General features: G+C 41.7%; 1 protein-coding gene across 1 annotated transcript in view; it reads right to left on the bottom strand.

The window, feature by feature from the left end:
• Positions 1–517: 517 nt before the first annotated feature.
• The window catches only part of LOC134474652 (zinc finger protein 709-like), a gene marked incomplete at its 5' end in the record, with an annotated part of 190,563 nt that continues 177,457 nt past the window's right edge, over positions 518–13,623 (bottom strand). The window contains one exon of the mRNA XM_063243157.1: positions 518–2,555. Coding sequence (XP_063099227.1) covers positions 2,135–2,555 — 421 coding nt within the window. The remainder of the gene's footprint in view (positions 2,556–13,623) is intronic.

Below are 13,623 nucleotides of genomic sequence, written 5' to 3'. Positions count from 1 at the left end.
TATAATCAAACTAACCAGAGCAATAAGACTACTGTAGCTTTTACAACCTGATACACTTTTAACAATTCCCTCTGCCTTCTTTTTTTAGGCAATTCCTCACCTTTCTCCTTCTCAGAAGGCTATTATTTACTGTTCAGAGTGATATTAGTCTAGTCTCTTATGTTCAATTTCAGCATACATAAAGATAAAGACAGCTACTACGAAGAGAATGAGAGACATTATTGTAGTCATTATCGACTTCTCCAAAATCTGTCTTGAAGATCGAAAAAGCCTACATCATCCTGTAATTATTTGATTAGTTCTATAACTTTCAGTATATATTCAATGCATTCTAAATGGGAGCAACTATTTGGAAGAAAACTAGAGACAGTAAGATAGACAGTAAACATCTCCAGTGGACGTGCTTTGAAATCTGTGTTTCCTTAACTTGTTTTCTTATGAACTGTTCTGTTCTGTTTTGTCATGTTTAATCTTACCCTCTTTAAGAAAAGAAAAAAAAAACAAGTGTGTAGGACAGTAAGCATATTAATAAGTCTTTGTTGGATCATTGAGGTGAACTGTTCACAGTGTCATTATTTGAATAGCACTTTGTATGCTTTATTTTGTAACATGAACAACTACTTCGAAGATGAAAATATGTAACTAATCAACTAGTGATTTATTATTATTTTTCTGAAATTCTGTATCATTTCTACATTTATTCTGTTTTTTCTCTTTAAATGAACATTACAATTTATCACAAAATATAAAAATTCAATTTTAAAGACAAAATATTAAGTACATAGACACTATCCATGCTTGAAAGTTAGCAGCCCATTTCAGTTTACCATGCTTAATTATAAGATGCCATGTTGAAGCACAAAGACATTTTAAAAAATCTAAAGAGGTACAAGTGGTTAACTGAAAACCATACAACATGTGCACTTGAGGAGAGCTCCACCTCAGATTTGTCATTTCTGGAAAATTTGTGAAGAAATATTGACATCAAACTTCTGTATTGGTTATTTCTTTGGTCTCCTTGGGATTTTTAAAGTAAACTTAAATCTAAATTGTCTGAAGAGTGACACTTTTTCTATGTATTTAACAACAAACATGGATTGCCATATTTCTCACATTGTTAATCCACATAGGATCTCTGCCCAGTGAGCTCTTTCATATATGTAACAATGATCATGTGTGCTGAGAGGATTCCCATAGCACATAGGATTTATCTCTTGTGTGAGTTTCTTCATATATTTCACTTACAATCTGGCTGCTAAAAGTGTCTCCACTTGCTTACATAGCCAGTGATTCTTCCCAGTGTGAATTCTTTCATCTGTTTTGCAGTGACTGTATGCGGTAAAACTTTGCTACGTTGTTATATACACAGGGTTTCTCACCAGTGTGAAGTAATTGATGTATTTTACAGTATCCATGAGTGGTGAAAGCTTTCCCACATTCTTCACATACACAGACTTTCTCAACAGTGTAAATTTTATAATGTATGGGACAATGAGCATTTCTGCTGAAACCTTTCGGACATTCCTTACATATATAAGTTTTCTGCCCAGTGTGAAAATTTTCATGCATTATGTAATAAATACATGTGCTCAAACCATTCTCATGATGCTTATATACACTGGTTTTATCTTGAGTGTGAACTTTCATGTTGTTTACAATGTCCATGTAGGGTAAAAACTTTCCCACATTGCTTATACATATGGTTTCTCTCCAGTGTGAATTATTTCATGTTCCTTACAATTTCCAGAATTGGTAAAATATTTTCCACATTGCTTACATATATAGGGTTTCTCTCCAGTGTGAATTCTTTCATGTTTCTTACAATCTCCCCATGTGTTAAAAGCTTTCCCACATTCCTTACATACATATGATCTCTCTCCATTGTGAATTCTTTCATGTTGCTTACAATATGCACGTGTGTTAAAAGCTTTCCCACATTGCTTACATACATATGGTTTCTCTCCAGTGTGAATTCTTTCATGTTGCTTACAATGTCCAGATTTGGTGAAACCTTTCCCACATTCCTTACATGTATAAGTTTTCTGCCCAGTGTGAAATTTTTCATGCATTATGCAATATGTACATGTGCTCAAAAAATTTTCATGATGCTTATATACACATACACTGGTTTTATCTAGTGTGAACTTTCATGTTGCTTACAATGTCCATGTTGGGTAAAAACTTTCCCACATTGCTTACATATATAGGGTTTCTCTCCAGTGTGAATTCTTTCATGTTTCTTAAAATCTCCCTGTGTGTTAAAAGCTTTCCCACATTGCTTACATGCATAGGGTTTCTCTCCAGTGTGAATTCTTTCATGTTTTTTACAATCTGCCTGTGTGTTAAAAGCTTTCCTACATTGCTTACATACATAAGGTTTCTCTCCAGTGTGAATTCTTACATGAACCTTACAATATGTACGTGTGTTAAAAGCTTTCCCACATTGCTCACATACATATGATTTCTCTCCAGTGTAAATTCTTTCATGTTGCTTACAATATCCAGATGTGGTGAAACCTTTTCCACATTGCTGGCATACATAAGGTTTCTCTCCACTGCAATATTTTTTATGGATCTGAACATTGTGGTGTGTTTCTGTTTCTTTCACATTCACATTACCTTCTGCAGTACAAAGGAATACTTCTTTACACTGATTCCAAGATGTATGTCCATAGGATTTCTCTAGCTTTTCATTTCTGTAAAGAAAAATATCACATATAGGATTGATAACCTAATTACTTAGTTTTTATTGGAGAGTTGAACAAAACTCTCTGCAGTCTCACTATTTGAATCACTACTTCATATGTTTCACTTTTGTATTTCATTAACTATTTCTATGAGCAGCATACATAATCATTGTCTTTAGATTTCTTACTGTTTATTTTCACTTTGAAAGTGGTATTATTTCTACTTATTTTGTTTTTGTGTGTGTGTGTTTCCTTATATTAAATAAAAAAAGAAAAATTCACAGTGAAATGGGTCTCAGTTTAATGACTGCATTAATGTCAAGTTCTCTTTTTAATGGCTGGTAAGAAATACTGACCATGAAGCAACAGAATGGCCTTGTAAGATATGTTGAAAACAACCATTCCCAAAAGACTGGTACACATTTGGAAATCATAAAATGTGGTACCTTTTGAAATGCAGAATATTTAGCTTCACTTTGGGCATGGGTACATATGTGTGTCACATACAGATCATTCTGATATGATTCCCCATCACAATCTCCCTTCTGTCCTTAACCTGAAGTTCCCTTTTCCATATGGTTCATCCTACTTTTCTCTATTAACTCTCTTTCATTTCATTCCACAATTTATATTTTGGTTTCGCATCTAAAAGGAACCCTGTGACCTTTTAGGTTTTATAACTGAGCTATTTCACCGAATTGATGGGAGAAAGCCCCATCGATTTCTTATGGCAAATGACATTATATTATTTATTTTTTGACATTATTTAACACATTTTTTTCTTTTCCATGCTGGAAATGAACAAAAGCTATTAGCATAAAATCTATAGCTTTTTAAAATCTGTTTTAAGAGATTTTCACTTATCATTAAGCTGTGAAGTTTGAACTTGAATTTGCTATTCTGCAAAATCTGATTCCGTGTGTGCTGGATTTACAAGAATGCACAACCACAGAGAGTCTATTAACATTTTCCTTTTCCACAAATCCAGTGCTAGATAGGTAAGATTCTTCAAGGCCTGATCTATTATAACTTGATCTGCTTTGTATATGAGTAAGCATGTATCAGTATTTTATGCAGATTTTGAAATTTTAAAAATATATCCAGGACAAGTATGGTGGGAACAACTTCTAAAGATAACTGCATCCTGATCTTCAGAATGAATGCACTTAACATTCCACCAGCCTACTTAGAATTTTAATCAGAATGGCTGATTCTCTAGAGCATGGCTTGGAAACACAAGCACTCCATTTTATTTCAAATTCTATTGCAAACTTAGCAATTTTTATAAAATGAATGTGTTGTATTCAAATGTATATATGGGTAGAAAAACTGAAGGGAGAATGTCATAACTCAAAGTGTTTGCCTTTCGTACACATCTATATGCAATGATATACATTTTCATGATTTAATTCACTCATTATACATACCGTAGCTTATACATTTTTGGAGAATATTACTGACAGTAAATTGAATGGTACCTCATTTCTTTAGTTGTCACTTTTCTGCTGACTCACTAATAACTCAGGAACATTCCTTCTCCTTGTGAGTGCGGATTACCTTAAGCATCTCCAGTAAATCTTGCATTGTTTTTCAGCTTCCTGGATATCCCCAAGTCCTCCTGAATTGTAGACATAGAAATACAAGCGCTCATTAGAATAATACATACAAATTAATAGATTTTCTTTAGATTTATGATATAATGTGTCCGGGTCTGAGCTACTTTTAAAAATATTTTCACATTGATTTTAATGCAACAGCACTGATGAGCAACATACAACATGCTGACAGCATGAGTGACAAAAGCATTTCATTCTTACCTGTTGCAGTCATGTTCCTAAAGGTTTCACCCATCACATCTCTGTAAAGGTTCTTTTGGGATGGACTCAGCAAAGTCCACTCCTCATTGCTGAAGTTCACAACCACATCCTCAAGGGTCACCACCTCCTAAAGGATCATACATATATTTCTCACATGAAGGTTGAGACACCAGGTGTGTGATATCTTAAATTCTCTCCTACAAATCTGAATCAAAAGCAAAGTGTGGTGGTATATATCTATAATGCCAGCACTCAAAAGGCTGAGGCAGGATGGTTTCAATGAGTTCAGGGCAATTCTAGGCTTCATAGGGTGTTCAAATCCAGCTGATATACATACAGAAAGCTTGTCTCAATAAAACAAAACAAAACTAAACAAATACAACCAAACAAAACAGCTGAATGAAGACTGATTTCTTCAAATTTAAATCCATGTCTTGGTCATTGATTTTGTGAATATACATATTTTTGAAGATAGCAGATTTGATGATAGATTGCAACTCACTGCTAATGTAACAGTGAAATAGGAGCACTGATTCTTGTGCTGAGTCACTGCAATATTCCCTGTGTACTGTCTCTAAAGCAGAGCTCACAGTGAGAAGCCTGCAGGACCAGCATCCTCAAAGCACAGGGACAGATAAATATCCCATCAATCAACTGGGAAGCCAAGCAAGCACCTCCCTTCCCTGGTAAGTGGTGGCAATGTAGCAGACTGTGGCCCATCCAGGGTGCAAATCAGCAGAAGCTCCTGAGATCCATGCCATGCTGGAATTTAGGACACTTGGAAGGCAAGCAAGCACCACTTCTCCCTGGTAAGCAGTGGCGGTCTGGCAGAATGTGGCCCATCCAGGGGAGAACCAGCAGCAGCTCCTGAGATCCACGCTGTTGGGAGCCGCGTCTGTGATAGTTCGCCTTACTCGGCGGACGTGCGGCCTGTGGTAAAGAGCAAAGCCTGAGGTAGATTACCCCTCCCATCGAATATGTTAGTTTCCTGCTTACCGCGTAAACAACCCGCTCAACAATATAGTCTGCCTGGCAACTGATGATGTTAGCCAATCAGCTTGCCTTGCTTACTTTAACATGATTGGACACTGTACCCGTATATATACCGGTGCCACCCCTGGGAGGAAGTAGAAGCCAGGTAGAAGCCCGGAAGTGAAAGCCCAAAAGGAGCCGCGGAGAGCGGACCGATAGAGGCTTCGGAGTGAAGCCCAAAGGGAGCCGCGGGGAGCGGACCAGAGGAGGCTTCAGCTGGGAGCGGCCCCAGGGCAGGCTGTACGGAGAAGGAAAATAAAAAAAAAAAAGGTTGTCCACTACCAGACTTTGTCGTGTGTCCTTCCTGCCGGCCAGAAGCGACATCGACATTTGGTGGCCCGTACGGGGACTGATCACCCCCGAGACGTGGAAGTGGACAACGCTCCAGTACAGAGCTGCGAGACAGGTGAGTTGGGGATAAGCCTGGGCTCTGGGTGGCGCGCACCTACAGGGCTTTTAGACTCCCCTCAGGCTCACGCATAAGTGGCGGATTCCTTGGGCCTCACGCGGTGAGTAACATATTAAAAAATGGGAAACATGCTAGGTAGCAACACTAAGAGCGAGGGTGGTTGTGGAGAAAGCTCTCAAGAGCTTACAAAAGTACGCAGGGTATCTGAGCAGGCCCAGTCAGGGAGCTCCCGAGAGGGGTCCGTCAAGGGGAACAAGGATGCTAAGGAGGAGGACGGGGCTCTAGCCTCGGAGTCGTCTGACTCCGAGGACGAGGGAAAGTTGAATGGCAAGGGGGCCAAAGAGACCAGCTGTCAGGAGCCTAAGTCGCTCAATAAGGAGTCGCAGGGTTCTTTTCCAGCGTTGCGCCGCGAATTGCGCTCTGCTCAACCTGGTCTGCGGAGGAGTAGAGAGCTCCTGAGCGCTCCCCGGCGCGAGAGGGAGGCGATCCCTCGCCACGAGGCGGCCGCCCGGGAGCTCCCTCCCCTTTCACCAGAACAGGAAGTGATGCACGAGCCCCCATTTTCCGCCCAATCACGGCCGCCGTCTTATGCTCCGCCGCCGGCGGATCGGTATTTTTACAGGCGGCTTTGGCAGGGGGGATGCTTGTCTCATGAGGTACATCCACCTGGGATAGATAGTGACCCCTACGGGATATTTCCTGTACAAGTAGCTATGGGCCAGGGACGCAATGTATGGGAGCCTTTTGAGATAAAGCAGATTAGAGAACTTAAAAATGCAGTTACAACCTTTGGGCCGACTGCGCCTTACACCATTGCCATGCTGGAGAATCTGTCTTCTGGGCCCCTCACCCCCGCGGACTGGATTCAGCTGGCAAAGGCGTGTCTGCCCTCGGGTAGTTACCTGGATTGGCGAGCCTGGTATGCAGAGTTCTCTGCAGAGCAGGCTGAGAAAAACGCCAATCGAGGAAACCCGGGGTGGAACAAAGAAATGCTTATGGGAGAAGGTCGGCACGCTGATGATCAGACTCGGTTCCCCGGCGCTGTCTATGAACAAATCAATGCCATAGGGCTCCGCGCCTGGAAGCAAGTAAGTGGTGCCGGAACAGCCTCCTTGTGTCTTTCAAAAATAATTCAGGGTACCACAGAGCCATTTGTTGACTTTGTGGCCCGAATGCAAGATGCTGCCGATAAGATATTTTCTGATCCGGGAGTGGCTCGACCGCTGGTAAGGCAGCTGATTTTCGAGCAACGTACAAAGGAGTGCAAGGCAGCGATAGCTCCTCATAAGAACAAGGACCTCAACGCCTGGATTAGGATATGCAGAGAGATAGGGGGGCCGCTCTCCAACTCGGGAGTGGCTGCTCTCCTGGCCGCGGCTGTACAGCAGAGGGGACCTCGCGGGTAAGGAGGGGAATGTAAGGCTAAAGGGTGTTTTGCCTGCGGGGAGCCAGGACACATTAAACGTCACTGCCCAAACAATGCAGATGCTAGGCCTCGTCCTAGGAATGAAGAACCATATGTTTGTGGGCGATGCAAGAAGGGATCACACAAAGCTGAGGAGTGTAGGTCGGTCTTTGATGCTCAGGGCAACTGTATTTGTGGACAAGATGCTAGAGAGCCAAAAAACGGCCAGAGGGGGCCCCCTTCACAGGCGGGCCCCCGCCCCAGAGACAGGACAGCTCAGGGTGGCAGCCTTCAACAAGGGCCACCCCTGGGTCAGCAGGTGTGGACCTCAGTGTCGCCTCAGGACTTATATTAGTGCCTGATATGGGTGTTCAAGTGGTTGAAACCACCTTTAAGGAACCGTTACCCAAAAATTCCGGGGGTCTGGTGATCGGGAGATCCTCCACGGCCCTTCGGGGTCTCACAGTAGTCCCGGGGGTCATAGACTCAGACTACACAGGACTTATTAAAATTATGGTTCAATCTCTTGTGGGTACTATGGTAATCAATAAGGGAGACAAGATAGCGCAGCTCTTGCTGCTCCCCAGTCTCCACAAAAGATTTCCCTCAAAGCAGAAAATTAGAGAAAGTCAAGGTTTCGGTTCCTCAGGGGAAGTCTTTGAGGGACTCCATATGACACTTGGTAAAAGGCCCATGCTCTCACTTAAGGTCAATGGCAAGAATATAACAGGGCTCCTAGACACAGGAGCTGACCGTTCCATTATCTCCAGAAAGGATTGGCCTTCCAACTGGCCCACCAACACTGCAGATAACACGCTGCAGGGCCTGGGGATGGTGTCAGCTCCTCAGGTTAGTGCTTCAACCCTGCTCTGGTGCGATGAGGAGGGTCATCAGGGCCATTTCCAACCATTTGTGTTGCAGTTGCCAGTGTCTCTATGGGGAAGGGACATCCTCACTCAGATGGATGTCACGCTTACGTCAAACTGCTCCCCCCAGGCTAAGGATATACTCAGGAACCAGGGATATACCCCCGGCAAAGGCTTGGGCAATGCCCTGCAGGGTCGGACATCCCCAATACCAGTAGAGAACAAAAAAGGTAGGCAAGGATTGGGTTTTTCTTAGGGGCCGCTGAAGAAGCTCTCCTACCCACTTCGATCAAAATCACCTGGAAATCAAATGATCCGGTTTGGGTACCTCAGTGGCCCCTGCCTAAGGAGAAGCTATTAACCTTGTCAGAAATAGTCAGTACACAACTTAGATTAGGACATATTAAGCCGTCAACCTCCCCATGGAACACCCCCATTTTTATAATTAAGAAAAAGTCTGGCAAGTGGAGGCTGCTCCATGATCTAAGGGCGGTCAACACGCAGATGCAGTCCCTGGGGGCGGTCCAGAGGGGGCTGCCAGCTCTCTCAGCCATCCCTCAGTCCTGGCCAGTTTATGTTATAGATCTTAGAGACTGTTTCTTCTCAATCCCCCTGCATCCAGAGGACACTCATAGGTTCGCCTTTACTTTACCCAACACTAGCAAACCATTTCCATGTTTCCAGAGCAGATGCACGAGATATCGTGCGACTATGTGACTCCTGTGCCACATACAAACCTGCCATACCGATGGGAGTAAACCCTCGAGGTTTGATCCCTGGTGATGTTTGGCAGATGGACATCACACATATACAGGAGTTTGGGACTCTTAAATATGTTCATGTTTCCACAGACACCTGTTCTCACGTCATATTTGCAACAGCAGAAACAGGTGAAAAAGTGTCTAATGTGATCAATCATTGCCTGGCAGCTTGGGCCGCATGGGGCAAACCAAAAATATTAAAAACTGATAATGGACCAGCCTATATAGGCAAAGCTTTCAATGAGTTCTGTAAAATGATGGAGGTTCAATTAAAACATGGTATCCCATATAATCCCCAAGGTCAAGGAATCATTGAGAGGGCTCATAGAAGCCTCAAAGAAATTTTACAAAAACAAAAAGGGGGAGTAGGCCAAGGCCTGGCCCCAAAGGCACGATTATCCATGGCACTATTCACACACAATTTTTTAAATTTAAATAATGATAATCGCTCCCCAGCTGTGGAGCACTGCAACCCTTCCCCCAACCATAAAGGGTGGGTGAAGTGGAAAGATGTCCTGACATGACAATGGATGGGCCCGGATCCAGTGGTCAGCTGGAACCGAGGCGCGGTTTGTGTTTTCCCACAGGAACCGGGACGAGAACCACTGTGGATACCGGAGAGACTGACACGGGCAACAAAGCCCTTGACTGAAGATCAGACCTGCCCTACCGGAGATCCATCACAGACCAACCAACAAGATGAATAGAAATAGCGGTAGCCCGAAATGGACAAGAAGATCCTCAGGCATATGCATGGCTTGCTCGATTGGCCCACGACCGAGTCTAGATATGGCGGGCATCCCTCATTCTCCTCCATAAGGTGACAATACACAGCAGGGTAGGTGAGTCAATGACGGGTAAGAGCGTGCCTCCCCAGCACGACTCGACCTAAGCCAGGCCCTACCCCATCCTGCACGTAAGCCGCTGGACTGTTAGATGCTGCCCAGGTCTAAATTTCTCTCCGAGGGGATTTCTTTACGGAGAGGAAATGAGTGCAAGCTTGTGTGCATCCAGGTTCCGTCCAGTTTGTGCCTGGCCCTAGAAAAAGGACGAGGGCCTCAGGGCCTTGGCAGACCATGGCACGGCCGACCAGGGTCTAAGCCAAGGACCTACGGTGGGCCTACGCATAGGGCATAAGCCTCTGCACCCAGTCCAGGAAGGGCTACGATGCACACATTCATAAAAAATAAAATAGGGGGAGATGTTGGGAGCCGCGTCTGTGATAGTTCGCCTTACTCGGCGGACGTGCGGCCTGTGGTAAAGAGCAAAGCCTGAGGTAGATTACCCCTCCCATCGAATATGTTAGTTTCCTGCTTACCGCGTAAACAACCCGCTCAACAATATAGTCTGCCTGGCAACTGATGATGTTAGCCAATCAGCTTGCCTTGCTTACTTTAACATGATTGGACACTGTACCCGTATATATACCGGTGCCACCCCTGGGAGGAAGTAGAAGCCAGGTAGAAGCCCGAAAGTGAAAGCCCAAAAGGAGCCGCGGAGAGCGGACCGATAGAGGCTTCGGAGTGAAGCCCAAAGGGAACCGCGGGGAGCGGACCAGAGGAGGCTTCAGCTGGGAGCGGCCCCAGGGCAGGCTGTACGGAGAAGGAAAATAAAAAAAAAAAGGTTGTCCACTACCAGACTTTGTCGTGTGTCCTTCCTGCCGGCCAGAAGCGACATCGACACCACGCCATGTGGGAACTTAGGAAGCTGTGAAACCAAACAACCGGCGTGTCTCCCTACTAAGCAATAGTGAACCTACTGGATGCACGGCCTAGAATCAAACATCCCACTTCCCTACCCCTCTTCTCCTGTCACCCCCCCCCTCCATTAGCAAATGGGAACCAGAAATCTGAGCATCTCCTGGGAAGCTGACCATAACAAATATGGGGGACTTATTTCTACTATCTCTTTGAAGGCAAATATTTTTATTACTGTTTTGGTCTATTCTGATTAATGGTATTGCTCTATTCAATATTTTGTTTTGATAAGTACTATAATGTTCTGTATTTCATCTCATTTTGATATATGTGTTTGAAAGAACAACTATTATAAAGATAATAAAATATACTGTGATACCTATTACTGTTATCCCACTAACATGTGAAGTTGTGTACCAATTTCACTGTACGATCGCAGTTGGCCTTATTCCGCATTGTTCTGTTGTATTTTACTACTTTCAAAATCTAAAAAAAGAAAAAAAATCTCATCAGTCACTTCGATAAGCTACAGATAATGTCTCTTCAAATCTCATTTAGGCCAGTGTGTACTTTGTTCTTAATATACTTCAGCAGCATTTTGAAACATGAATTTGGTTTCATAGAACAAAACATAAATAACACCCAATATGGTATACAAATAATAACTCAAATGTTAGTGGAAAATGCTGTTTTTAAAAAATAAGTATATAAAATGGAACCAGGCCCAAGCTATAATTTATAGCTCACTGTCACCAAGCGATCACTTTCAATTCAGATATAAGAAATGTATCTTGGGAAGTGGGTGAAGGAGTTCTTCCTTGAATTTGTGGCTATCCTAAGTTACAGAGCTGTCAAAAATAGAGAACACTAAATCTATTGGAAGACAAATTGGGTAGAAACCTTGGAGACATAGGAGTAGGTAGAGAATTCATGAACAGGACTCAAACTGCATGGGAAATACTTCCCAGAATCAATAATTGGGACCACTTCTTATTAAAAAGTCTCTGCATGTCAAAAAAAATCTCCAGCATAGTGAAAAGAAAACCCACAAACTGGGAAAAGATTTTAGTGAACCTTCTCTCAGACAAGGAAATCTTGTCTAAAACATATAAAGAATTAAAAAAAAAAACTCAGACCTCCAAAATTCAAAGATCCAATCCAAAAATGGGCATCTGAGATGAATACGCAATTCTCAGATGAAGAAATGCAAATGGCAAATAAATACATGAAAAAATGCTCATCATCATTGGTCATTAGAGAAATGCAAATTAAAACCACACTGAGATACCATCTCACTCCTGAAAGAATGGCCAGGATCAAGAAAACCAACAACAACAAATGCTGGAAAGGCTGTGGGGAAAAAGGAACTCTCCTGCACTGTTGGTGGGAGTGTAGACTGGTACAGCCTTTGTGGAGGTCTGTCTGGAGGTTTCTCAAAAAGTTGGGATTGAAAATCCCATTTATTCCAGCTATTCCACTTCTAGGCATATTCCCAGAAGAACTGAAAGCATCATACCACAGGGATATATGTGCACCTCTGTTTATAGAAGCACAATTTGTAATCGCCAGATCTTGGAAACAACCCAAGTGTCCATCAACTGAGGAATGGATAAAAAAGTTGTGGTATTTCTATACAATGGAGTATTATTCAGGTATAAAGAAGGATCACATTGAGATATTTATCAATAAATGGGCACAGCTTGAGACCATACTCATAAGTGAAATAAATCAATCTCGCATGTATGAATACCGAATAGTTTCCCTAATGTAAGTAATGATTCAAATATATAAAAATATGTGATAATCATGATTCCCCATTATGTGGCCTTAAAGCCTTATAAAATTTTCACTTATTAATTAGAAAGTCTTTATTCTGGGCTTCTTGATATGGAAACATTTGAAGCTATAGTATATGAAGTTTTATCCAAATATTTTAAGGAAAAAGGCAGACACTATGGTAACTACTATTCTTTAAAAAAATTATTTAGCTATTTCTTATGTTTATTTTAATTAAGGGAAAAATTTAAAAAAATTAGGATATATAATAGTAACTCTTTTCGATCTCCTATTAACTTGTTTTGAAGTCCTGTAATACTCCCACAATCTTGTTTTGACTGATTAGACTCTGTTCCATTCTGTGCAATAGTAGCAAGTCTGAGGGTATAGGCAACTAATTTGAAGGCAATAAGATTCAAAAAGATGCCCATTCTGGTTTGACTATTGTCTCCTTTGGAAGTCCTGTAATGTTCACAATGCCTAAGTTTTATTGGTCTTGTTCTCTACTGTTTTGTCCAACTTTATAATATCTAATGAGATAGACAATTCCTTTTAAGGAAACAAGAGACAACGTTGATAACCATTGTTAATAACCTTGTACTCTGTTCTACATCAAGTGCTATGTCTATCCTTGGTTTTGACTTACAGCTTTGTTTTGCCATATTTGACTTTATTCTCTCCCCCCCAAAAAAGTAATAAGAACTAAGGTGTAATAAAATCCAAAATGTGTAAATTTTGTTGTAAAAAAGAGAGGAAGGAAAAAAAAAGAGCTCTAACGGATATAACAGCAAGTTTGTTTAGGGGTGTTAAATAGCTGACTATATTAATGTTTTTGGAATATTGAACACAGCTGTTTGTAGTCTCTCTGTTTGAATGTCTACTTTGTATTCTTTGATACTGTGATTTGAGCAACTATTTCCAAGATGATAATATGTAATCTATTAACAGGTGATTTCTTACTGTTATGTGTTTTTTGTAGTTCTGTATTATGTGTAACCTTACACTGCTTTGTTTTGTTTTGTGTTTTTCTCTTTTTCCTCTTAAATAAAAAAAAAAAAAAGAAAATAGAGAAACCCTGACAGAGACACCCCACAGACAAAGTGTAAGCATAAGAGACCTTTGGTTTGTTTTTAAAAATTATAACCATACAATATGCAAAAATTCCAACAATAT

The sequence above is a fragment of the Cavia porcellus genome, unplaced genomic scaffold, assembly GCF_034190915.1.
Source record: "Cavia porcellus strain 051 isolate PalLab524CR breed Dunkin Hartley unplaced genomic scaffold, mCavPor4.1 scaffold_34, whole genome shotgun sequence".
Classification (NCBI taxonomy): Eukaryota; Metazoa; Chordata; class Mammalia; order Rodentia; family Caviidae; genus Cavia; species Cavia porcellus.
Note: the sequence above shows the minus strand (reverse complement) of the source record. Positions and strands in the feature narration are given on the sequence as shown.